The 27,917-nt window shown below is 39.1% G+C and overlaps 1 protein-coding gene across 3 annotated transcripts; it reads left to right on the forward strand.

Moving 5' to 3' along the window:
* The first annotated feature begins 221 nt into the window (after positions 1–221).
* Positions 222–27,917, forward strand: THAP12 (THAP domain containing 12). Of its 3 annotated transcripts, XM_030331820.1 has the most exons (5): positions 222–389; positions 15,161–15,281; positions 18,850–18,957; positions 23,490–23,526; positions 25,022–27,917. In XM_030331820.1, the coding sequence occupies exons 1-5, from the start codon at positions 301–303 to the stop codon at positions 26,953–26,955; spliced, it is 2,289 nt and encodes a 762-aa protein (XP_030187680.1). In that variant the 5' UTR covers positions 222–300; the 3' UTR covers positions 26,956–27,917. The 3 variants fall into 3 exon arrangements, with proteins under 3 accessions (XP_030187680.1, XP_030187681.1, XP_030187682.1); XM_030331821.1 differs by lacking the exon at positions 18,850–18,957; XM_030331822.1 differs by lacking the exon at positions 23,490–23,526 and having other exon boundaries at positions 25,022–25,104.

Genomic DNA, 27,917 nt, shown 5'->3' on the forward strand with positions numbered 1-27,917 from the left:
TTGTGGGAAGGAGGCGGCAGCGTCCCGGGCGGGCGGGAGGTGCACCAGCGGCAGCGGCGGCGGCGGCGGTAAATCCTCCCGGCCGCTCACAGCACTGTGGAGCCGCGTCCCCAGCCCGGCCTCGGACCGCGGCGCCCCTCCTGCCCCTCGCGGCTTCTCGCCCGCCGCCCCTCCCCCCGGCGCGCCGGCCTTGCCGAGCCGGCCGGCCGGCCTGGCTCCCCTCCCCGGCCCCGACGGGCGGGCGGGCTGCCCTGAGGAGGCGGGGAGGGGAGGGCTGGGCCGGCCGGCGGGTGGGCGACGATGCCGAACTTCTGCGCTGCCCCCAACTGTACGAGGAAGAGCACGCAGTCGGACCTGGCCTTCTTCAGGTTCCCGCGGGATCCGGCCAGGTAAGCGGCGGGCGCCGAGCCGGCAGCCCGGGCCCACCTCTGCGGTGCGCACTGCCAACCTCCGGCTCCGGGGCTGCGTGGGGAGTGGGCCACGGGTCGTCGACCCCAGCCTCGGTCCCAGGTGGGGAACGGGCCTGGAGCAGCCGGCCGGCGAGCGCCCGGGGACCTCGGAGCACGTGCGCCAGCGGGGGCTCGGCGCCGAGGGCACCACCCGAACCCAGAGGCAACTGGGGCGGTGCGCGGGCGGGATGAGCCGGGTTCTCGCCCTGGTTAGCTTGCTGGGTGACCTCGGGCAGGTCGCTTTCCTCTCTAGGCTTTAGTTTCCTCAGCTGTCAAAAGAGGGACTTGGATTCTGCGGTTGTGGTCACCCCAGGGCCCTTCCTTCTTCTTGCCACCACCCCCGGGACAGTGTTTCTTTTTAGAGTCCGGTCACCTTCTTTGATCTCGTCAAGTCACAGTTACTTCCTCCATCGGGCTTGCTCACGGTTCAAATTCTGGCTCTGGCCGTTACTCATTGTCTCACTTGGTTAATAATGGGGATAACGGAGGGTAGAGTGGGGGGATACGCCCACAGGCGTGGGAATTGGTATTGAAACCTCTTCCTTGAGTTAACCCACACGCTCTGGCGTCCGTTTAAAGAGTGATAGAGTAGGGACTGTGATAGTCGGAAGAATTTTCTCTGGCCTCTTCTTGTTCATTCGTTCATTTCAAACCAGTACTTACTATGTGCCGAGCACTAGTGTTAGGTGCTGGAAATTCAGATGTGAATGAGACAGTGTTGCTGCCTGCAGGAGGCTCACAGTCTGTTAAGGAGACATACGGAGGAAGGCGATTATAATATAGCACCCTATTTATTCCACAAGTATTTATTGAAGGCCTCCTGTGTGCTAGGCGTTGCTCTGAGCATTGGGAGTATACAGGTGAACAAATCAAAGCCCCTGCTCTCATGAAGTTTACATTCTAGCAGGAAAATAGACAAATAAATATGTAAATACAGTATGTTCTATGGTGATAAATACTATGGAGAAAAGGCAAATGGGGGGGTGAGAAATGAGTAGCAGGGGAGACACAATTGCTATTTTAAATAGGGTGGTCAAAGAAGGTCTCACTAAGAAGGAGAATTTGAGCAAAGACTAGAAGTAGGTGAGCAGGCCAACCATGCAGATACCTAGGGGAAGAGCTTTCTAGTTTGTGGAAACGGTAAATGCGAAGTCAGGGCATGCATGTTACAGGTACAGCCAGAAGTACATGGACAGTAGAGGTGGTTTAAGGAAGGAGGGAGAAGGGAAAAAATGAGACCAGAAAACTGTATGCATTTGTATAGTGGGGGCAAATTGTGTAGGCCATTGTAGGCCATGTAAAGCACTATGGCATTTATTCTGAGACAGGAAGTCATCCAAGGGTTTAGAGCAGAGAGACTACTTGAAACAGGATGGGTGACTACTTGTTAAATAGGTTGTAGGGAAGCAAAGGCGAGAGCAGGAAGACCAGCTAAAGGCAATTGCAGTAATCCAGGTTAGTAGAGGAGAAGGTGGTAAGCTGTTGTATTTGAGATACATTTTGAAGGTGAAGCCAACAGGATTTGTTAAATGGTTTAGATGGAGGTTGTAAGAGAAAAGGGGAAGAATGGCTCCTTTTTTTAACCTGAGCATTTACAGAGCTGTGGAAGACTGGGAGGAGCAGCTTTGGAGGAGGCATATTAAAAGTTGGTTTGGGACGTGTGAAGTTTGAGAAGCTTGATTGATGTGCAGGAATAGATGTTTTTCTTCATACCGTATCCAGAAACGAACTCAGAATGGCCCATATTTAGATCAGTAACCTAAATATTTTAGAGCTAAAACCATAAAAAGATAGTCTGGAATTTAGAGACTTTCAGACTAGAGATTGTAAATATGGGTTGTTCTGAGTTTATAGAGGGTATTTAAAGCCATGCTCTGGGGTTAGTAAAGGAGTAGGTCTGAGGATTGAGCCTTGGGGCATTCCTGGTATTTAAAGTTCATGCCGGTAAGGAAAACTAGCTCAAAGGAGTGAGGAATAGCTGTTGGGTTTTATGGGAGCAGAGTAGAGGAGCATCCGAATCTGACTGCGCCTTACCCCATTAAGCATTATCTTCCTTTTACCCAAATTGTAGCCCAAGAGCATTCCTGAGAGTTTATTTCATTTGCATAATGAGGGCGCCACTAGTTGATTCTGAACCATAGATCTTTTGTATCCATATACTATAGAGAATGCTCTTTTCATTACACTCCTTGGGAGTATAGGGGTGTACAGTCTCAAATTTAGAAGGAGTTTTTAGATCTAGTGCCATTTGGTCCCCTTTGAGAATCTAAGGTAAAGACTACTGGAGAAAAGACATAGACACAATTTTGCATTCCACTATCAAGGTATTTATGGACCGTTTAGGGGCCCTGTGCGTGCCTGACAGGGGGGTCTTTGTTGAAACACCTCCTGCTTTGTGAAGGGACATTTAAGATGTTGTAAGGGGCCCCTGGGTGACTCAGTCGGTTAAGCGTCTGACTTCGGCTCAGGTCAAGATCTCACAGTTTTTGAGTTTGAGCCCTGCGTTGGGCTCTGTGCTGACAGCTCAGAGCCTGGAGCCTGCTTCGGTTTCTGTCTGTCTCTCTCTCTCTCTCTCTCTCTCTCTCTCTCTCCCCCCCTCCCCCCTCCCACTTGTGCTCTGTCTCCTTCCCACTCTCTCTCTCTCTCTCTCAAAAATAAATAAAATGTTAAAAAAATTAAAAAAAAAATAGATTTTGTAAAGCTTTGGCTCTTGTTTCTTCCTTGTATTGAGTGGAAACATGCCTCCCTATAATTTATGCTTTGGAGATCCTGGTTTTATTCCCAGGGTCACACTGAGCAACTCTGTGCCCTTTTCCGTGTCAGAGCCCTTTAAATATTTCAAGACCAAATTATGAACTTTTCTTAACTCTTTTAACATCTTTATTGAGATAATAATAATGCATATACCACCCATTTAAAATGTATATTAAATGCACTCTTAATATACATTATATTTTAATGCATATTATATATTATTCAGTATATATTACGTTATTAATTTTTAAACATTTGGTAAAATACATAACATAAAATTTGCCATTTTAAGTGTATAATTCAGTGACATTAATTACATTCACAGTGTTGTGCAATTACTATCTATTTCCAAAGCTTTCTCCATTACTCCAAGCAAAAACTGTAACTGTTAAGCAATAACTCCTTTCCTCTCCCTTCCCCACCCCCCCATTCATCCCATTTTCAGTCTTTGTGTGTTCTGTGTACTTCATGGAAATGGAATCATATAATTGTTCTCTATATCTGGCTTATTTTAGTGGACATAATGTCATCAAGATCCTAACTTTTTATCTAAACCAAGTCTTCCCATACTAAGGATTTCAAATTCTTCTGTATTTGACAGTTTCTTTTTTACTGTGCCCAGAGTTAATTATAATAAAGAAGTAGTTTTCAGAGGTGTGTATTAAATTACTAACAGTATTTTTAGGGTTATTTATAATTAGTTTTTTTCCTGTAAATGAGTCAGAGAAGGTTGATAAAAGGTGACATTGCTAACCTATTCTTGAAAAGTTAATATTGTTAACTAACAATAAAGATAAATATATTTAATGCTATTAAATAGTACATTTCCCATTTGTTATTTTTGTTACTTTGTTATTTTTTATTTTATTATTATTTTTAAAAGATTTTATTTTAAGTAGTCTCTACACCCAACATGGGGTTCAAACTCAAAACCCTGAGATCAAGAGTCACATGCTCCACTGACTGAGCCAGCCAGGTGCCCGTTTCCCATTTGTTATATTTATAAATTCCATGGACACTCTTATAAACAGCTATTTGAAGTAATTTAAAATTCAAAAGTGTAGTTAATAAAGGGCACAATGTGGAATTTCAAAATATAGTACCTTTTATTGGTTTAGAAAAAGTGGCATTAATGTGCTTTTTATTTTTTTATTTTAGTTTTTTTTAATAGTTGACACAGTGTTGAACATTAGTTTCAGGTGTACAACCTAGTGATTCAACAAGTCTGTACATTACACTGTGGTCCCACAGCTGTAGCTACCGTCTGTCACCCTGCAGTGCTGTTCTAATACCATTGACTATATTTCCTATACTGTACCTTTTATCCACATTACTTATGCATTTTTTTTTAACTATAAAATAATTGAATCAACTCACCTTAGGCAGGTGGTATGGAGAGCATAAATTATTTAAAATTAAAGTTAAAATTTTATTTATCAAAAAGTTATTTTATGTTTTTAAATTTACATCCATATTAGTTAGCATATAGTGCAACAGTGATTTCAGGAGTAGATTCCTTAATGCCCCTTACCCATTTAGCCCATCCCCCCTCCCACAACTCTTCAGTAACCCTCTGTTTGTTCTCCATATTTAAGAGTCTCTCATGTTTTGTCCCCCTCCCTGTTTTTATATTAGTTTTGCTTCCATTCCCATATGTTCATCTGTTGTGTCTTAAAGTCCTCACATGAGTGAAGTCATATGATATTTGCCTTTCTCTAATTTCATTTAACATAATACCCCCTGGTTCCATCCATGTAGTTGCAAATGGTAAGATTTCATTCTTTTTGATTGCCAAATAATACTCCATTGTGTGTGTGTATGTGTGTGTGTGTGTGTGTGTGTGTGTGTGTGTGTGTATCATGTCTTCTTTATCCATTCATCCATTGTTGGACATTTGGACTCTTTCCATACTTTGGCTATTGTTGATAGTGCTGCTATAAACATGGGGGTGCATGTGCCCCTTCGAAAGAGCAAACCTGTATCCCTTGGATAAATACCTGGTAGTGCAATTGCTGGGTCGTAAGGTAGTTCTATTTTTAATTTTTTGAGGAACCTTCATACTGTTTTCCAGAATGGCTGCATTAGTTTGCATTCCCACCAGCAGCAAAAGAGATCCTCTTTCTCTGCATCCTCGCCAACATCTGTTGTTGCCTGAGTTGGTAATGTTAGCCATTCTGACAGGTGTGAGGTGGTATCTCATTGTGGTTTCGATTTATATTTCCCTGATGATGAATGATGTGGAGCATTTTTTCATGTGTCGGTTGGCCATCTGGATGTCTTCTTTGGAGAAGTGTCTATTCATGTCTTGTGCCCATTTCTTCACTGGATTATTTGTTTTTTTGGGTGTTGAGTTTGATAAGTTCTTTATAGACTTTGGATACTAACCCTTTATCTGATATGTCGTTTGCAAATATCTTCTCCCATTCTGTCAGTTGCCTTTTAGTTTTGCTGATTGTTTCCTTCACTGTGCAAAAGATTTTTATTTTGATGAGGTCCCAGTAGTTCATTTTTGCTTTTGTTTCCCTTGCCTCCAGAGACATGTTGAGTAAGAAGTTGCTGTGGCCAAGAGCAAAGAGGTTTTTGCCTGCTTTCTCCTCAAGGATTTTGATGGCTTCCTGTCTTATATTTAGGTCTTTCATCCATTTTGAGTTTATTTTTGTGTATGGTGTAAGAAAGTGGTCCAGGCTCATTCCTCTGCATGTCGCTGTCCAGTTTTCCCAGCACCACTTGCTGAAGAGACTGTCTTTATTCCACTCGATATTCTTTCCTGCTTTGTTAAAGATTAGTTGGCCATACGTTTGTGGGTCCATTTCTGGGTTCTCTATTCTGAGTGTCTGAGTGTCTGTTTTTGTGCCATATCAAAAACTTTTTTTTTTTTAATGTTTATTTATTTTGAGAGAGCGACAGAGCGTGAGCAGAGGGGGGACAGAGAGAGAGAGACACAGAGTCCAAAGCAGGCTCCAGGCTCTGGCGTCAGCACAGAGTCCGACACGGGGCTGGAACCCATGAATCACGAGATCATGACCTGACCTGAAATCGGACGCTTAATCAACTGAGCCACCCAGGCTCCCCTAAAGTTAAAAATTTTTTAAACTGCCTAAATCTGGATTGCCCCACGATGGCTTGACTAATGCCAAGGCTTGGCAGGAGCCTGGGGGCAGCTCATAGTGGGGCTCATCCCCAGACTAGGTGAAGGTACAAGGAGAGCTAATGAAATGCTTCTGTTACAGTGAGCTGAGCAATTGAAGCCCTCTTTTTGCTTCTCAGGCAATTAGCTCTAACTCACCCCTGAGGTGGCGAGGTCTTCCAAGGTTTTTATGGCAATTTAATCAAAGTTAATTGAGAGTTGATATACTCTGCCTTGTAAAATGTAGAAGAGTGGTTTTTTGGGGCACTCATGAAGGAGTGCCACAAAGTAAACAACTATTTCATAATGACACTGATGTTATTTGCCTTTTTCTTGCTCATTCTTTCAGGAGTGTGCAGTGGGGTTTCTGAGGGGCTACATAACATAGTAACGTCATTGCTCAGTAAGTTGTATGTTGTGTTTTCTAAGTATGATTATATAAATGCCAATGTTTGTAGGCCCTTTCTTGGAAATGAGTGAGATAAGCCTGCCACTTCAAGGGAAACAATTGAAATTCAAGCAGAAATGAGAATTTTGGAGAATTTATAGGCACCACTTTGAGCTTGACAACTCTAAAGCTTTTCTAATGAGATGAGTGGTGACATTGATAAATGTGACTTTTAAAATAAATTGTATAGTAGTCGTTTGCATAACTCACTGAACTGGTATTTTCCAAATTGACCAATTTGTGATTTTACAAAGACATGCACAGATAAAAGCTCTAGTCAAAGTGTAAGATACACCAAGATGGATTTCAATGTAATAGAGTGAGAAAGCTCATTGGTCTGGTTTCAGATTCCACATTGCAACTCATCTTTAAGAAACCACCACTTGGGGAGTTTTGGTGTAGTATCAAAGAACATTCACAGTAATATGGGTAAGGGAGAAACATTTTAATTACCTTTTTTAACTGCAGAGCAGTGTGGGGCCAGAGTTTCTTCATATACTTCAGCCAAAACCACATGTGACAACAGATTAAGATAGACATTAAGAAGATTTGCAGAGATGGAAAACAATGCCATTCTTTTGGCTAAATGTTTTTTGTTTGTTTTGGAAAATGCAGTTCTCTTTCTTTTTTTCTTCTTTCTTTCTTTTTTAGTTTATTTTAAGAGATAGCATGAGTGGGGGAGGGGGAAAGAGAGAGAGAGAATTCCAAGCAGGCACTGTGGAGTAGAGCCCAGTGCGTGGCTTAAACTTAAGAACCACAAGATCATGACCTGAGCTGAAACCAAGTGTTGGTCACTCAACCGACTAAGGCACCCAGGTACCACAAAATTTTTTAAGTTTTAATGAAACAGTTGACTAGTGTTCCTTGAAATATGTTTTTGGAAATGCTGCATTAGTAGAGAACTATCAAAGGGAAAATAAAAAAAACAAAAAGGCTGAATAGTACTGAAAAGGTGATTAAGATGAAGATAGAAAGTGACCATTGGATTTGGCAGGGTGGAAGTCATTCATAATCTTGAGCAGTTTCAATGGAAAAGGGATAAAGCAGAAGCCTCCTTGGAATTGATTGAGGAAAGAATGTGAGATACAGTGAAAATGGGCTCTAGTTTTGCTATGTAGAGGATCCAAGTTAAGAATTATTTAGATGAGATATACTAAGGTGTGTTTATGCTCATGGTAATATAGTAGGTTAAATACAGGATGTTGAGAGACCATATACAGAGAGGAAGAGGAGTCTTCCCTGTTTGTGTGTGTGTACATACTCATACACATATGTATACATACCTTAATCAGAAAAGTTTCCTTCAAGAAATGATCTTTAAGATAAGATCTGAAGGCTGATCTTTGCATAGGCTTTCCTTAGCCAGGGAAGTGAAAAAAGACAAGAAGATACTAGGGTGAATAAACAGCATGGGGAACAACCCTAGGATAGAAGTAATCACAGTGCATTCATGGAACTGAAGTAAGGCATGTAAAGAGGCAGAGAATAGAAGAGTGGTTCGATAAGATTGAAAGGTAGACAAGGTCCAAATTGTTCAGGGTCTTATGACAGGTAAGGAATTATTTCTTTATCCTAAGAGTCATGAGAAGCCACTAAAGGATCTTAAGCAGGAAAGACATTCTGAAATTGGCTCTTTAAAACGTTTACTCAGCAGGGTTGCCCGGGGCTTAGTTGGTTAAGTGTCTCTCTTTTTTTTTTTTTTTTTTAATTTTTAAAAATGTTTATTATTTGTTTTTGAGAGAGAGAGACAGAGTGCAAGCAGGGGAGGGGCAGAGAGAGGGGGGGGAGAGACAGAATCCGAAGCAGGCTCCAGGCTCTGAGCTGTCTAGCCAGAGCCCAATGCAGGGCTTGAACCCACGAACCATGAAATCATGCCCTGAGCCGAAGTCAGACGCTTAACTGATTGAGCCACCCAGGCGCCCCCAAATGTCTGACTCTTGATTTCAGCTCAGGTCATGATCTCGCCATTTGTGAATTCATACCCCACATCTGGCTTTTTGCCGACAGTGTGGAGCCTGCTTGGGATTCTCTCTCTCTCTGCCCCTCCCCCACTCATGCTGTCTCTCAAAATAAACTTAAAAAAAAAAAATCAAACCCCAAAACTTTAAAACATTTACTCTCAGCATGGACAAGGTGTTAGGTAGAGAAAGGTAAAAGACCAGTTTGGAAGTTAGATGGATTTGGAGAGTCACTTCACCTGCTAAGGGAAAAGGCTATGGAGTCTGGAGTGCATGAACAGTGACAGGGAGATTTAGGGAAGGGGAGACAGTGGTAAATTTGAGAGATAATTATACATGTGCCTAAAAGCATATTAGAGTGTGTGTGTGTGTACACGTTTGTGTGTATACACAAACATATGCATGTACATACATGTATATATGTAAAAAAATTGTCACAAAAACTTTAATAACTTAATTGGTGTAAAACACATGTACGCAGATGATCACCAAATCATAAGTGTGTGGCTTGTTGGATTTTCAGAGTGACGTGTTCATGAAACTTTCACCCAGATTTATATATATGTATATATATCTATATATATATATATAACTATATATATAACTATATCTATATGTAACTATATATATGTATATATATATATATGTATATATATAACTAATATCCCAAATTCTCTCTCCTCTGAGGCTCTCTAAGTCATTATCCCACTCTCCCTAGTCAGAGTCACTGTCTGACTTGACACAATTAGGTTAGTTGGTTACTAAGAATAAGGGACAGAGTGAAGGAATCTTTTATTGATATATGACATATATAGAAAGTGCAAAATTAGTAGACTGGAACGTGATGAATTTTTTTAAATGTTTATTTATTTTTGAGATAGAGAGGGAGACCGAGGATCCCAAGCAGGTTCTGCACTAACAGTGCAGCCCTGATGTGGGGCTCAAACTGACGAACCATGAGATCATGACCTGAGTCGAAATCAAGTCGGTAGTTTAACTGACTGAGCCACCCAGATGCCCCAGAATTTGATGAATTTTTATAAAATGAATACCCAGGTAATGTTTGAGATATAGAACATGTTTCTACCCAGAGAAACCCATTGGAGATCCAGTGCCTAGAGTTTTTATTGGGATCTGGTCACATAGACACACTCTGCCTAGCATATACTAAAATTCTAGACTCCCAGAAGGAAGGCAGATGTTCAGTATGAATCATATTGTTTGCACAGTCCAAGCACAATGAGCCACCTTATCAGTTAGGGAAAGTTTTATGTCAGTGTAGGGAACTGCTTGTTAGCCAGATTTCCAGGCACAAGCCAAAAGGCCATCCTTACAAGCAGGCCTTTATGAAGATAGCAGTCTTGGGCCTGCTATATTAAGTTTTTTCCTGCATAATCACCATAGGTGAGTTTTGCCTGTTCTTTTTTTTTTTTATTTTTAAATGGCATCTGATTTCTTTCTTATGTATGTATGTGTGTATGTATGTATGTATGTATGTAGTGTCTATACCCAACATGGGGCTTGAACTCACAAGAGTCACATGCTCTTCCAACTGAGCCAGCCAGGCACCTCAAGTTTTGTCTATTCTTGAACTTTATATAAAAGGAATCATGGCATGTACTCCTGGCTTGCTTTGCTCAGCATTATGTTTGTGCGATCTAGCTAGTTCATTCATTTTCATTGCTGAATAGTATTCTGTATACAATAGTATATTACAGTTTATGCTCTTTACTGTTGGCAGGCAGTTTTTTCACTTTCTTATCAATCTTTGGTATTACCTCTTTTGCATTGTAGTCATTTTTGCAGGTATGTAGTAATATTTCGTTAATGGTTTTTATTAGTATTTCCCTGATGAGATTGAGCCCTTTTTTTTCCATGAACATTTTTTTCGTGTGTATTGGCCATCTGGGTAACCAGCTTTTTTTAATGTTTGTTTATTTGGGGGGGCGAGGGAGGGACAGAGAGAGAGGGAGACAGAATCCGAAGCAGGCATCGTGCTGTCAGCTCAGAGCCTGATACAGGGCTTGAACCCATGAACTGTGAGATCACAATCTGAGCTGAAATCCAGAGTCAGTCACTTAAGCAGTTGAGCCACCCAGGCACCCCGATCTGGATAACCTTTTTATTGTAAGTTACTTTTCCAAGTTTCTTGCCCATTTTTATATTGGGTTGTCAAATTTATTTGTAGGAGTTGTAAAGATATAGTTTGGATATGAGTCTATTGTTGGATATACATAACACAGATACCTTCTTCCATTTTGTAGGTTGCCATTTTGCTCTTAAATGGCTTCTTTTATTTATTTATTTATTTATTTTTTTAATAGAAATTTTTTTTCAACGTTTATTTATTTTTGGGACAGAGAGAGACAGAGCATGAACGGGGGAGGGGCAGAGAGAGAGGGAGACACAGAATCAGAAACAGGCTCCAGGCTCCGAGCCATCAGCCCAGAGCCTGACGCGGGGCTCAAACTCACGGACCGCGAGATCGTGACCTGGCTGAAGTCGGACGCTTAACCGACTGCGCCACCCAGGCGCCCCTTAAATGGCTTCTTTTAATGAAGAAAAGTTATTAACTTTAAAGTAGACAAATTAGGCCTAGGTGGCTCAGTCAGTTAAGTGTCTGACTCTGGCTCAGGTCATGATCTCACTGTTCATGAGTTTGGGCCCCGCATTGGGCTCTGTGCTGACAGCTTGGAGCCTGCCTCAGATTCTATGTCTCCCTCTCTTTGCCCCTCCCTTGCTTATGCTCGCTCTCTCTCTCTCAAAAATAAATAAATAAATATTAAAAAAATAATAAAGTAGCCAAATTAATTCATCTTTTGGTTTAGAGTTTGTGCTTTCTGTTGCCTTCTTTAAATTATCTTTGTCTTGGCCAAGGTAATGGAGATAGTCTTCTGTGTTATCTTTTAGCAGCTTATTGTTTTACTTCCATAGTTAGATCTACAGTCTACTTGGTATTTATTTTTGTGTATATGATACAGAAGTAGGGGTCAGATTAATTTTTTTCATATGGCTATTGAATTTACTCAGCACTATTAAATATTTTTTTAAAGTTTATTTTGAGAAAGAGAGGGAGAGAGAATCCCAAGCAGGCTCCACATTGTCAGCATGAAGCTTGATGTGGGGCTGGATCTCACAAACTGTGAGATCATGATCTCAGCTGAAATCAAGAGTTGGACACTTAACCAACTGAGACACTCAGGTGCCCTGACTCAATGCTATTTGTTGTAAAAACAAAACAAAACAAAAAAATTTTGTCTTTGCTGCTGTGCAGTGCTACCTTAGTCTTAAGTGTCCGTAGCTCTCCATTTTGTTTCATTGTTTTATCCTTGTCCCAATACCACACTGTCTTACTAAGCTTTATAATAAATCTTAATATCTGATAGTGTAAGTCTTTCAACTTTTTTTCTCACAGTTATCTTAACTATTCTTAGTCCTTTGAATTTCTGTATAAAAAGTTTTAGGGGTGCCTGGGTGGCTCAGTCGGCTGGGCGTCCGACTTCAGCTCAGGTCACGATCTCGCAATCCGTGAGTTCGAGCCCCGCGTCGGGCTCTGGGCTGACGGCTCAGAGCCTGGAGCCTGCTTCCAATTCTGTGTCTCCCTCTCTCTCTGCCCCTCCGCCATTCATGCTCTGTCTCTCTGTCTCAAAAATAAACGTTAAAAAAAAAAAATTAAAAAAAAAAAAAAAGTTTTAGAATTGCCATTTCTCTCTCTCTCTCTCTCTCTCACACACACACACACACACACACACACACACACACACACACACAGACATTCAAAGAGACATGCACAAAAGAACTTGTTGGGATTTTGATTGTATTGAATCAGTAAATCAATTTAAGGAAGATTGATATATTTAGAATTCAGTGTACTAATCCATGAATTTATCATTTATTTAAGTTATTTAAAAAATCTTTTTCAGTTAGGGGCATCTAGGTGGCTCAGTCGGTTAAGCGTCCCACTTTTGGTTTTGGCTCAGGTCATGATCTCATGGTTCGTGAGTTCAAGCTCTGCATTGGGCTCTGCTCTGACAGCTCAGAGCCTGCTTGGGATTCCCTCTTCCCTTCCCTCCCCTTCCCTCCCCTCCCCTCCCCTCCCCTCCCCTCCTTTCTCTCTCTCTCTCCTGCCTCTCCCCTCCCACTTGTGCCCACTCTCTCTCTCTCAAAATAAATAAATAAACTTAAAAAAAAATTTTTTTTGTTACAGGTCTTGCACATCTTTCACTAGATTTACTTCTTGGTGTGCTCACTTCAGCAGCACATATACTAGATTTACTTCTTGGTATTTGATGTGGAAGACAAGATGTAGTTAATCGGGCTTTCTGCCCAATCTATTCTTGATTGAATCTGAGTGCTTGTGGTATAGGAAAGCTGTCTCAACTTAGTTCAGAGATCATACAGACAGTAGTATTCTGTATGGAAGGTCTTCAGAGATGTAAGAATTAAACAGCTGTAACAGTATGGCAAATTATTTTATAGTAAGACAGTTTTTATACTAAGTATTTGGATGTTGAAAGATGAAAGTTTATGAAATCATATTGCACAACTGTGCAAAATATTAAAATATGGACATCTTAGGCATCATTGCTGTGCAATAATACTTGGTTGAATGAGAAGCTATACTATTTAGGTGTGGTTTTAGTTTCAGTTAGATAATCAACATTTCACCATGGTTTTACATATTCAGAGTGGAGGGAATTAAGTGTCAGTGTGTGTGTGTGTGTGTGTGTGTGTGTGTGTGTGTGTGTGTAGGTGTGAACTGTAATGTTAAGACATAATATACTATGATGTGATTATAAAATGAATGTGTTTTCAGATTTGTGACTCTTTGTGACAGAATTTTTATTCCTAGAAACTTGAGAAATAAAGAAAGATCTAGTTGTAACCTTTAGCAAATTACTTCATATTTCTGTGCCTTCATTTCTTCATCTGCATAAGGGGGATAATGTACCCCTTTTGGAAAGGACATAGAACAGTGTCTGGCTCATAGCAAGTGCTTAATATGCAGCATTGTTGTTTTTGTTTCTGCAGATATGTAGGTACCAAGAGGGCATGGACTTGGTCTGTTCATTATCTTCAACACCTTCTGTGTGCTAGATTGTGTAGGAACAATCCCTGTAGTCCTGGAGTTTACAATCTACATATCTTACAGTCTGTACATATTGTAGATAATAAATTATGTTCATAATAAGGCAAATTAACACAGGCATCATGCTCCTGTAAGAAACTGTAATTATTTATAAAACATCTATTTACTAATTTTTTGCAATGACATTGTTGTTTCATAACCTTATTTTTTTTTTTTTTTAATTTTTTTTTCAATGTTTTTTATTTATTTTTGGGACAGAGAGAGACAGCATGAACGGGGGAGGGGCAGAGAGAGAGGGAGACACAGAATCGGAAACAGGCTCCAGGCTCCGAGCCATCAGCCCAGAGCCTGACACGGGGCTCGAACTCACGGACCGCGAGATCGTGACCTGGCTGAAGTCGGACGCTTAGCCGACTGCACCACCCAGGCGCCCCTCATAACCTTATTTAAGTTGAAGTCCCGAGGGAGTGTGTTAGGCTGTTGACTTCATGGTTGTGCAACTTTTGCTTGAACTACTGATAATTGATTCCTCTCTGGTGCTAGGATGTGCTGAGAATTGAAAGACTCAGGTTTGGGGCGCCTGGGTGGCGCAGTCGGTTAATCGTCCGACTTCAGCCAGGTCACGATCTCGCGGTCCGGGAGTTCGAGCCCCGCGTCAGGCTCTGGGCTGATGGCTCGGAGCCTGGAGCCTGTTTCCGATTCTGTGTCTCCCTCTCTCTCTGCCCCTCCCCCGTTCATGCTCTGTCTCTCTCTGTCCCAAAAATAAATAAATAAACATTGAAAAAAAAAATTAAAAAAAAAAAAAAGAAAGACTCAGGTTTAAGTTCTAGTTTTGCTGCTGATTTTGTACATGACTCTGAGCAAGTTATTTCGTAATCTTGTCTATAATTGAATGTATTAAATGATTTCTAAGGTTTCTTCCAGCTCTCATTTTGTTTTCAGTCATCTTCTCCAAATTACATCATGTTCTGCAGGTAGAAGGGAGCAGGAATCCATTGTCCATAATATTTATTTGTCTTATAACTGAATACTAAAATTTATTTATTTATTTAAAAAAGATTTTTTTTCATGTTTATTTTTGAGGAGAGACAGAGAGACAGAGCATGAGCAGGGGAGGGGAAGAGAGAAAGGGAGACACAGAATCCTCAGCAGGCTCCAGGCTCTGAGCTGTCAGCACAGAGCCTGACTTGGGGCTCGAACCCACGAATCACGAGATCATGACCTGAGCTGAAGTCGGACGCTCAACCGACTGAGCCACCCAGGTGCCCCTGAATACTGAAATTTAAACGGTGAGCTCATATTTCATAATTGGTTTTATTTTGGTTTTATTTATAGGTGCCAGAAGTGGGTGGAGAATTGCAGGAGAGCAGACTTAGAAGATAAAACACCTGATCAGCTAAATAAACATTATCGATTATGTGCCAAACACTTTGAGACCTCTATGATCTGCAGAACTGTAAGTAATAGAAGGGCTTGGGGTTTTTTTGTTTTCTCTCTCTCTCATTCACTCAGTATCTGGTTGGCAGTGTAAATCTGTATCTGTTAATGTTGGAGTGTATTCTTATATCCCGCCACTTTTTTTTTTTTTTTTTTTTTTTAAAGATGAAGACAAATTTGGAGCTGAATAGTATCTAATTTGTTCTTAAAAGCCTGGTATTTTTTTTTAACCCCTCTGTTTCTGATGCCCCATTACTACTCAACAGAGGTTGCCCTTTTTACATTTCTTATGCAGCCTTCAGAAAATTTCATTTTTTTATTTTTAATTTTTTAAAGAAAATTTTAGATGATTATAAAAGTGTTTGTTTAAGGTAAAGTTTGTGTTTTTATTTGGAGCAGATTCTCCAGAGCTTTTTTTATGAGTGAAATCTTTATCAAGAAATGGAGCTCTTTGTTTTCATGTTTTGGTATGTACTGGTAGAACCAACCCTTAATTTTTATGTGCAAGTTACAACGAGAAGAAAATTGTATACTTAATGTGAAAAATAATTTCTTTCAATAATTTGCAATTTCGTATCAAACCTGGATCTCTCAAGCTTACTTCTGTTAACTATGTGAATTTGGCCAGGTCACTTTCCCTTCTGGGTCCCGAATTCCAATAAGAAGATTAAACCAGATAATTTCTGAAATCTAAGATTTTTAACCCTCTGTGATTCTGTTATTGCTATGACTTAGAAAACAGGGCAGATTTGATTGAAATGAAGCAGATTTGAAACACTTAAACTAGGGAGACAGTTTTGTTAAATAATATCTTCTTATTTAGGTGTAACTAATGTATCATCTCAGATATTGGGATAGACATAAACTTGATTTGAAGATACACTATATATTGTTATGCAGCAATTTATTTTGATATTTTTTTCAGATACATTTTGCAGAGGCATCAGAAAACTAAAGAATGATTGGGTTATTTTATTTCTCAAAATTAATTGAAGCAGATACTTGTGAAGTCATTGGGAGGTGAGCCAATTCCGGTTCAACAGTTTAATCACAAATATTTGAGGGATATTTTTGCCTTGTTTTGTTAAGAGGGTAATAATGATCAACCAAAATAGGGGATTTTGTATGTTTAAAAGGCAAACTACTTTTATGTTCTTGACATTAAGTAAAAATATCCCAAATTATTATTTTAAATACACAAGCCATAATGCATTTTTATTTAATAATAAATATGGTCTCTTAATTACATAATTCCAATAAGATTGTTGTGAGACATGTAAAATTATAGTTCACTCATATTCTTGTTTAGTCAGAGCATAGGACAGAAAGATGAGCTATTTTTGCTTTTTAAATTTCCACAAGATTCTTAAATCTTGAATAAATTAATGCAAATGTGAGAAAATGTTCTCTCTACGCATGATATCTGTATCTAAATGTTTGAGAGTTTTGACTTCATTAGTTTGGCATTGAAGGTCTCATCAGTAAACATTCATGGCTAGTTCCACTGAAGCCAGATACTATCCTTGATGCTAGAGTAAGGTCACTGCTTTATGCTCAAACCTTAATTCAGCAGTTGAAGATTAAATCTTGATACTGAGTTAAAACTATCCTGCACATAAATTGAAAATAGCTCTTTTTGGAATGCATACTTATAAATAAATATTTCTAAATAGTAACATGTTTTTAATTCATGTTCTGTTTTTCGGTCTGTAATTTGGTTTGTAGCAAATTGATGTGAATTTAAGAAATTCATTAAGAATGTTTTATCCCTCCTTATTTAATAATTGGTAAGATATCAAGAGTGGACTGTATATGTTTGTGTCTGTTGTGACATGTTTGCTAAGTGGGAAAGATGAGATGTTTGGGGTATAGTATAGTTTTTGCTCCCTTCAGTGATTGTGTCACTGATCAATCTCTGATTCAGACTTCCTAATAGACTCAGGATAATTGGCCCAGCACTAGAAGCTGAGTGGCATTGAGAAACGGATTTTCTTTTTGTTTTTTATGAGGCATGGGGGTGATCTAGAAAATGAATCTGAATAGAAGTACTTCCCAAATGTGTTTAACAACTCTTTAGATAAAACTTGAGATAGTGTGTTCCCTTTAGTTATATATTTTTTCTTCATATCATCCTAATCTTCCTTCTCTGGATGAAAAAATATAGATAGGAGTTGTTATTTTTGTTTGGCATATACTTTGAACATGCTTTAATAATCAGCTTTGAAATAATTGCTGCTCCCAAGAAAGCTTTTTATTTCTTTTATTTTTCTTAAAGTTTATTTATTTTGAGAGAGAGAGGTGAGGGGCTTGGGGGGAAAGGCAGGGAGAAAGAGAATCCCAAGCAGGCTCTGCACTGTCCGCACAGAGCTTGACCCAGGGCTCAAACTCATGAACTGTGAGATCATGACCTGAGTCGAAATCAAGAGTCGGACGCTTAACTGACTGAGCCACTCGGGTGCGCCCAAGAAAGCTTTTTAAAAAGAAGAGTATTTTGTCTTTATCAGTGCAGATCTGTGAAGAAATTAAAAGACATTGTTTCTTTGACTAGCTGGGATGAACATATGCAGTTATTTATCTGTTACTCTTCCTGTTAATAAAATTCTTGTCCCTACCCGACCTCTGGGTTGGCTGCTGAAGACTGTCAACATCTAAGTATGCATCTAGCGTCTAGCCAGGTTGGATTAGGTTAACGGGAATTAGGATAGAGAATGGTCATCCTTCAGTGATAAGAACATTAGAATTAGAAATTTAGAAATACCTAGTTTAGTGTTTGCAGAAATATGATTATATATATCATGGTATAAATGAATTCAAGTGGCACATGAATCAGTTTTTATTTTAGGAATTTCACAATATGTGTTAAAAATATAGCTCATGAAAATCATTATTTTATAGTTTTTATTGCTTAAGACAATGCTGACTTAAAAAGTCAGTGGATTATGTGAGAGTGCAGATGGTGGTATGCAAGTGTTATCATTAGTATGTGAATAATTTCAATTTGGGAAATATGGTCTAGTTCAACACTAGAAATTTATTCAGAAGAGGCAACTGAGGCCCAGAAAGGGAAAGTATTTGGCTAGGATCTCACAGTGAGTAACTGGTAGAATTTGGACTAGTTCCTAGGTCTCCTGGGTCCCACCAGTCCATCGTACCTTGATACTTCTCAGTAATAGTAGTGAAAAGTGGATAGAACCACGGGGAAAGTAGGGAAGAATTAAGAACATAGAAAGGGATAGATTGAGAAACTCTTGTGCCTGCTGTAGATTTGGTGGGCTCATGGAAGAGCTAAACAGTGAAGTAGCTGGGAGGATGAATTATAAACATATATGCAAAATGCAAATATATCTTATTTTTTATGCTTACCATGAACTTCGTTCCTTAATTTAAAATAGCAAGATTGCCAGAAGGGCAAAAACAAAAAGAGTTAGAAATAATACCTGATCTGGACGGACATCATCATTCTGCAAGTCTCTACACTTTAGAGCTGGAGTTGAAGGAGTACTGGGGAAGTCATTAACATAGCATTTTCTTTATGTGTAATACATTCTTAAGGACTGTCTCTGAATTAACACATTTTTCTTTTTCAGAGTCCTTATAGGACAGTTCTTCGAGATAATGCAATACCAACAATATTTGATCTTACCAGTCATTTGAACAATCCACATAGTAGACACAGAAAACGAATAAAAGAATTGGTATGTCAAATGTGCTTTTGGCTTTCCCACCCCCCGTAATACTGTGAAATCAAATATAGATGCATTCATCTTAAAATTGAACCCAAGTTACTCTCTATTTCCGAAGGTAACATGGGAAATAAATGCTGTGGTTATTATTGAAGAAGGATGGATGTAAGATGATTAGTGTTTAAATTGGAAAATTGTTCTCAAATTTAGCCAGTTGATACTCATTGACTTGGGCCAAAGTGTGCTGTTAATTGTAGGCCACTAGCACATTCCCTTCCTGGGAACAAAACAAAACACTGCCTTTTCTTTTGTAGTGAGGAAAGTGGAACTGAGGGATATTTCCAGAATTCAGGACAAAGGGATAAAGAAAGGGAAAGTATGAAAGTTAAGACATGGATACTTTTACCTAGAGATAATGGTTCCGTCACTATTAAGTACTGACAGTGTCAGAAAAAGCTTTTAAATCTCTGTTTATGGCATCATTTATGCATGTTTTCATGTTCCGTTGATACCCTTTAGTTCTAATAATTGAAACCTACCACTTTTTGTTGATATTAGGTGAACAAAATTAAATTAATCAAGGCTCTTCAGTCCATGACTTTCTGCCATCATTGCCACCAGCAAGACCCTTATTTTGTTTATTATTTTTTCTCTTCCTTCCACTATTACCATTCCCATTTTCTCCCCCTCCTTTTGGTATCCATGTTAATGTATTTAATATTTGTCATTTTAGTCTACCTACTGTGTGCTTTTTTAAGACAACATTTATCTCATTTTCCTCATTTTTTCTTTGTTTACCTTTCATATTTAGATCTTTGATCCATTTGGGCTTTGTATGTATGGTGTTCAGTAGAGATCTAATTTTATTTTTCTCCTTATAGAGAATCACTTTTCTCAATATGGTCTGTTAATCTGTCCTTTCCTTCACTGGTTTTAAGGTGCCACCCCTGTCATATACCAAGTTTCCATATATGCACAGTGTTTCTGGGAGCTCTGTTCTGTTTATTGGAAAATGTGTTTGTTCACATATGTACCACCGTTCACAACAGTACCACATATGTACTGCTTTTATTACCATGGCTTTATAATTTATCTTACTTGCAAATACAGTGGTTTCTTAACTCTTCTTTTTCAAAATTGTCTTAGCTACTTGTGGACCTTTATTCCGCCATATGAATTTGAGAATTATTTCGTCCAGTTCTTCTAGAAATTTCATTGGGATTTTCAACACAAATGCTTTGGATTAACATCTTAAAATATTAATTGGTCCCACCCATAAACAGAAAAAAATAGCTTTCAGGTAACAGCAGCCATTGACCAGACTAAATACTAGTTCTTTGAATACACTATTAACATACTTTAAGGAGTGCAGAAAGTCAAAAATTTGAAAAAACTTTAGGGTTTTTGCTGCAGTTTTTTAGAAGAGAACAATGTGTACATTCCTTAAATTACTTCCTAAATACATTATGGCTTTTGTTGGTATAGGTTATGTATTCTGGTTGAGATTGTTTCCAGCAATTTTGAAGAACTAATTTTGGTTAATTCCTACTAGTCTTTGGAGTTTTCTATGAAGTTGATTTTATCATCTCCAAATAAGGACAAATTTGCCTCCTCTAATCCTCATAATTTTAATTTTTTCTTTTGCTTGTGTTACTGTTTAGTCAGGATCCTGAGAAGTGCTGTGTTGAACAGTCCCAGTAATGTCACAGATGATATGCTTGCCTTGTTGCATTAAGTGTGATGTTTGTTGCTGATACTGTTAAAGAGGGTTTTTTGGGTTTCTTTTATTTGAGACAGTGTGTGTTAGTGAGGAGAAGGGCAGGAAGAGTCTTAAGCAGTCTCTTTGCTCAACATGGAACCCAATACAGGGCTCAATCCCATGACACTGGGATAATGACCTCAGCCAAAATCAAGAGTCTGACACTCAACTGACTGAGCCACCCAGGTGCCCCTGATACTGTTTTTATCAAGTTAAGGAAATTCCTTTCATTCCCTTTTAGTCCTCATATTCCGAATTTTTATCATAACTTGTTGAACTTACCAAAAGCTTTAACTGCATCTATTGAGTAGAAAAAATCAGGTTTTTTTAATGTAGTGAATAGCTGATGGATTTCTGGTGATGAACCATCTTTGCATTCCTGTGATGAACCCTAACTGATTGCATTATCTCTCTTCATTTGTTTGATTTAGTTGGTTGATATTTTATTTAGGATTTTGCATTTATAAGTGTTGTCCTGTAATTTTCTTTCATTGTACTCCTCTTATCCACTTAATGATGTCAGGGTTCTATTAGCCTTATAAAATTAGTTGGATAGTTTTCCTTTTCTCTCAGATTTTCTGGAAAAACTTGTATAAGGTATATACTCTCTGCTCATGAAAGTTAAACCATAAAACCATCAGAGTGCTTGGGGTGGGTGAGGGAATATTTTGTTTGCAATTTTGATTCATTTATTGGTTTTCTCTTGTATTTCATTTGTTTTTAAGAACTGCATATAGGATTTTGGAGCGCTTGTGTTTTTCTGACCCTAAGATTATTTAAAAAAATTTTTTTTAATGTTTGTTTTTTAGAGAGAATGACGGAGGGAGGGAGAGAGAACTAGCAGGGGAGGGGCAGGGGGAGACACGGGATCCGAAGCAGGCTCCAGGTTCTGAACTGTCAGCACAGAGCCAGACATGGGCTCGAACCCATGAACTGTAAGATCATGACCTGAATCAAAGTCAGACGCCTAACTGACTGAACCACCCAGGCATCCCTGATCCTAAAATTATTTTAATATTGTTTGCAAGGAAATCAGTTAGTATTATCAATGATTGTTGCATTGTGATTTATTTGGTTTCATCTTGATTTGAGAGATTTATTTTTTGGCTCTTTTTCTGACTTCTTGAATGTTTAGCTCATATTTGTATGTATTCACAGTTATAAATGTCTAAGTGTGTTTTAGCTGTATCCCATAATTATAGACATGTAGTGCTTTTGTTGATTAGTCAGGAGTGTTTTGTAAATTCCCCTGTTCCTTTAATATAGGGTTATTTTTGTTTTTAGTTTCCAGGCATGGGTTTATTTTTTAAAACCATTTTGTAGCTTTTATTTTGTAATATTAAGTTATTAATAATTCATGGAGTATATATGTAGTCTGTGTGATATTGATTCTCTCTAGTTTTTGCATTTGTTATTTCTATTGAAGTCTGATGCTAGCCTAATTCTTGTTACTTTTTAGATGATTTGCTTTTCTCCCTCAAAGTCTTTAGTATTTTTTCTTTATATTTGACATTTTTAATTTTGCTAACCTGTGTCTAGATGGTTTTTTAGTTATCCAGACTGACACCTCTAAGTTCTGAGAAATCCTCAGTTTTTATTTCTTCATACATTTCTTTCCCTCTATTTATTTATTTGTTTTTCTGGGATGTCTCCTAGATGAATGGTGACACACCACTGTAGTTTTCCACATCAGCTCTCTTCTTAGCCCTACGTACCAGGAGTGAGGAGCTCAGCCACTTCCCATCCTCCAGCTACCATTTCCCTGTATTCTGCCCCTTGGGAACCTCAAATACCTTAATGCAGACATACTCTTATAGGTTTGCCATCCTTGTAACTGTAGCTCATGGGATAAGGAGGGAATGTTCTAGATGGGCTAGCCTGCTGATGTTTCTTGTTATCAGTATCATGTTCCTATGCTGCCTAGCAGGTACCCTTCTAACTCAAGCTGTCACTGGTAGTGCTCCTTGCCTGCTCCTGAATAGTAATGGGGTGGTTTGTGGTTTAAGCATTGCAGTGGGTTAGAGGAAGAGAAAGGACATAACTGGAAAGTTCTTCCTCAGTTTAATCCTGTATGTACTTGGCCCTCTATGCTGTATGCATCCATTTCTCTTCCATACTGGTACTGTGTTACTTTCTGCTTCCCAGGGAATTCTCACAGCTTTTGTGTTAGGTTCTGGGATCCAGCAACTCTCTCTTACGTGGCATCCCCCAGGAACAAATTGGAGGGGACATGATTTGTGACCCCTTGGATTTGACGCCAAGCACCATCCTGTACTTTCATGCCTTTTATTAGCTTTCAAACACTTGTAACCCAAAGTTAAGTTGATTTAAGTATAAAGTAAGTTAAGCGATGTATTCTTTCTCCTCAGTGTTTTTAAAAAAACTTAAATAAATAAAGTTTGTTTATTTATTTTGAGAAAGTGAGAAAGCGGGGAGGGCAGAGAGAGAGAGAATCCGTGCTCTCAGGATGGAGCTGGCGCATGAACCCGGAGAGCATGACTTGAGCCAAAATCAAGAGTAGGATGCTTAACGGAGTGAAGCACCCAGGCACCCTGTCTCCTCTAGTATTTTATTATGAGCTTGGAATCATTAGTAAATTATTTTTCTGGTTTTTCTGTCATTTCTATGTTTGAAGAATGTATTCATTGTAAGGAATTTATGCTTTCGAAGGAATTAAATTTGAGTCACAGTATGCTTTTTACTTATGAATCTACAGTGATGTGCTAGAGTTCAGTTTTCTTAAAGGTGTTTTTTTTTTTTCTTCTTCTTTTTTCTTGTCACTTAGAGTGAAGATGAAATCAGGACACTGAAACAGAAAAAAAGTAAGTGATAGTGTTAATGACTGAACTTCTGAATGCCTTTTAAAAAGGCCTTGACCTGGTAAGGACAAATAAATATGTTTTATGTCCAAAACCTACCGTGAGAGTGATGTAAGAGTGTGGTAGGCATTTTCCTGTGGTCTGGAATTGTCTGTGAGACAGAAGTCTTAGTTTAGTTTCTTGATTGAGTGCTACTGTGCCATGTACTTGGCCGCTTCCCTACTAGCTGTGCTCTTGGTGTGTGGTGGGGTGGCAGGCACACAGTGTCCCCGTGGAGGGAAGGAAAGGCAGCAGTAAAGGACAAGAGCAGAATCTTTGTCCACCCGATGTGTGGTGCATCATAAGTTCTTGATAAATGTTTAAGGAAAAGTGCTTTGAGGACACTTAGCCTAATAGAGAGTAGAGGTCACAGTAGCCTTTCTGCAGGTGCTGATGCCTGACCTGTGTCACCAAAGGATGAGGGCTAGTCGTTGTTTTTGTTTTTGTCTATTACTACTATTATTCCTCCTTCTCGGTCTCCTCCTCCTACTGTGCTATTATTAATATTATTTTTATTAACATAACTGTTTATGTTAAGTCTTTAGGTGCTTTACTTAGTTCATTTAATTCTGACAGTAGTCCTGAGGGAGTCAGGCAAAGGAGGGAGATGTATTCTGTGCAGAGTAGAGTAGCTTGAAACAGGGTGCCTGATTTGGAGAATTATACTCATTTTGTTGTTAGAGCTTCTAATATCCTATGATGATTAGAAAATGAACCTAGAGGGGACCACAGGGTCTAGGACTTGCAAGGTTGTGTATATGACTATGGGCAGGACACTAACCTCAGAGGCTCAGTTTTTCAATCCACGTACAAAGAGATTTGGCTAATACTTCTAGTAGTCTATTATTTGCCCTAAAAATTGCGTCAATATACCTTATGTTATGTTGGCTTATATAATTCTCATCTCCCATATTAAAGTGTAGCTTAATGATTTCATAGAAATTGCATTAGCATGGACCTTGGAACCAGACAGGTTTGGATTTGAATTTCACCTTCATCCTTTTAACTACATCTGTGACCTTGGGCAATTATTTACTTTCCTCATTTGTCAAGCGGGATTGATAGCACCTGCCTATAGAGGGAGTAATGTGATACATATAAAATGCCAACACAGTGCTTCAATAAATATTAGTTCTCTTCCTCTTTTTCCTGAGGGCACGGACCGTTACTGGTCTGGACGTGTTTTATGTGACATGCCTTGTTAAGTTTGTAAGAAATCGTTCCTCTCTTATATGTAACATTTACATGTAGGATTAAAATCTCTGTATACAGTTTTTGTCTCCACTAGAGTGTGTCTTATTTTAACCTCTGTATCCTAGTCTGTGGTCCAGTAGGTACGTTGTGAATGTTGAATGGATGAGCTCCTGAATTTAAATATTTAACCAATCAAAAACATGATTTTTTTTGTTTGTATCATTCCTCATGAGCCTGTTTATAAAATTGATTCTTTGTTTTCCAGTTGATGAAACTTCTGAACAGGAACAAAAACATAAAGAAATAAACAACAGCAATGCTCAGAACCCCAGTGCAGAAGAAGGGGGTGAAGAACAGGATGAAGACATTTTACCTCTAACCCTTGAAGAGAAAGAAAACAAAGAATACTTAAAATCTTTATTTGAAATTTTAATTCTAATGGGAAAACAAAACATCCCTCTGGATGGGCATGAAACTGATGGACTCCCAGAGGGTCTCTTTACCCCGGATAACTTTCAAGCACTCCTGGAGTGCCGGATAAATTCTGGTGAAGAGGTTCTGAGAAAGCGCTTTGAGACAACAGCAGTTAACACATTGTTCTGCTCGAAAACACAGCAGAAGCAGATGCTAGAGATCTGTGAGAGCTGCATTCGGGAGGAAACCCTCAGGGAAGTGAGAGACTCCCACTTCTTTTCCATCATCACTGACGACGTAGTGGACATAGCAGGAGAAGAGCACTTGCCTGTGCTGGTGCGGTTTGTTGATGAGTCTCATAACCTGAGAGAGGAATTTGTGGGCTTCTTGCCTTATGAAGCTGATGCAGAAATTTTGGCTGTGAAATTTCACACCACGATAACTGAAAAGTGGGGATTGAACATGGAGTATTGTCGTGGCCAGGCTTACATTGTGTCCAGTGGATTTTCTTCCAAAATGAAAGTTGTTGCTTCTCGGCTTTTAGAGAAATATCCCCAAGCTGTCTACACACTTTGCTCTTCCTGTGCCTTAAATATGTGGTTGGCAAAATCTGTGCCTGTTGTGGGAGTATCTGTTGCATTAGGAACCATTGAGGAAGTCTGTTCTTTCTTCCATCGATCTCCACAACTGCTTTTAGAGCTTGACAATGTCATTTCTGTCCTCTTTCAGAACAATGAGGAAAAGGGTAAAGAACTCAAGGAAATTTGCCATTCTCAGTGGACAGGTAGGCACGATGCTTTCGAAATTTTAGTGGACCTCCTACAAGCACTTGTTTTATGTTTAGATGGTATAAATAGTGACACAAACATTAGATGGAATAACTATATAGCTGGCCGAGCGTTTGTACTCTGTAGTGCGGTAACAGATTTTGATTTCGTCGTTACCATTGTTGTTCTTAAAAATGTTCTATCTTTTACAAGAGCCTTTGGGAAAAATCTCCAGGGGCAAACCTCCGATGTCTTCTTTGCAGCCAGTAGCTTGACTGCAGTACTGCATTCACTGAATGAAGTGATGGAAAATATCGAAGTTTATCATGAATTTTGGTTTGAAGAAGCCACAAATTTGGCTACTAAACTTGATATTCAGATGAAGCTCCCTGGGAAGTTCCGCAGAGCCCAGCAAGGTAACCTGGAATCTCAGCTAACCTCCGAGAGTTACTATAAAGAAACTCTAAGTGTCCCAACAGTGGAACACATTATTCAGGAACTGAAAGATATATTCTCAGAACAGCACCTCAAAGCTCTTAAATGCTTATCTCTGGTGCCCTCTGTCATGGGACAGCTCAAATTTAATACATCGGAGGAGCACCATGCTGACATGTACAGGAGTGACTTACCCAACCCGGACACACTCTCAGCTGAGCTGCATTGTTGGAGAATCAAGTGGAAACACAGAGGGAAAGATATAGAGCTTCCATCCACCATTTATGAAGCCCTGCATCTGCCAGACATCAAGTTTTTTCCTAATGTTTATGCATTGCTGAAAGTCCTATGCATTCTTCCTGTGATGAAGGTTGAGAATGAACGCTATGAAAATGGGCGAAAGCGTCTCAAAGCATACCTGAGGAACACTTTGACAGACCAAAGGTCAAGTAACTTGGCTTTGCTTAACATAAATTTTGATATAAAACATGATCTGGATTTAATGGTGGACACCTATATCAAACTCTATACAACTAAGTCAGAGCTTCCTACAGATAACTCAGAAACCATTGAAAATACCTAGGAGACTTTTAAAGTAGGCTTTCTCTTATGTTTGATATTTGGAAAAATCTGTAAGAAATTTGAAAACATCTTACGGAAAAGCTGTCAGGTATACGTAGGCCACTTAATCACTGAATATCTTGACCTGTTGACCTCCCATTGAGTACATTAGCCATTGATAATCTGCCTATTTAAATGGCCCCCGTTTGAACTCTTATGCTTTGGAGACATAACTGTTCTTCCAGAAGATAGCGTTGAAAGTGCCACATTACATTTCTGTGGGATCTCTGCTAATGGCACTTTGGAATTGTTTTAGTTAAGTCATTTTAGACATAACATTTATTATCACTGGATCCAGTTGTCGGGTATTGAGTTATCAGTTCTTAGAAGAAATAGATTTGGAAGAGGTGTGGGAGAAAGGAATATATTTTATAGAATGTTACAAGGAAGCTCATGAGTGACCTGGAGTGTTAAGTATGTTAAAAATCTGTAATGGAGATTTAAGGGAGTTATCAGACAGCTAGAGAGAGAGAGAGAATGGAAAACATGTGAGCTTGCAAGGATTTCAGTGTAGATTTTGTCTTTATCAAACGAACTTAAAAGAACAAGTTACAGTTAGAGTTTGAATGGGCTAGCCTGCCATTGTCGGTCCACATTGGGTTGTTGCTGTTTACATTCCTTTGTTGAGCCTACATCTTCATAAGCTTTTTAGCAGGTATTTGTTGAACACCTCTGTTTCATGGTCAAGACAGGATCAGAGGCCGTGGATACTGACAACTGATTTGTCTGTTTTCCTCTGTCTTTTTCCATGACTGTATCTACTGCCTCGTCTTGATTTCTAAACAAAACCTGGAAAACCTACAAAAATAAGTGTTTTGTGGTTTACCTAGGAATAATACAGAAAATATTACTGTTATTTTTGGTGAAGAAAATCAATTTTGTATAGTTTATTTCAACCTAAATAAAATGTGAATTTTGTTTAAA

Source organism: Lynx canadensis, chromosome D1 (assembly GCF_007474595.2).
Source record: "Lynx canadensis isolate LIC74 chromosome D1, mLynCan4.pri.v2, whole genome shotgun sequence".
NCBI classification, from domain to species: domain Eukaryota; kingdom Metazoa; phylum Chordata; class Mammalia; order Carnivora; family Felidae; genus Lynx; species Lynx canadensis.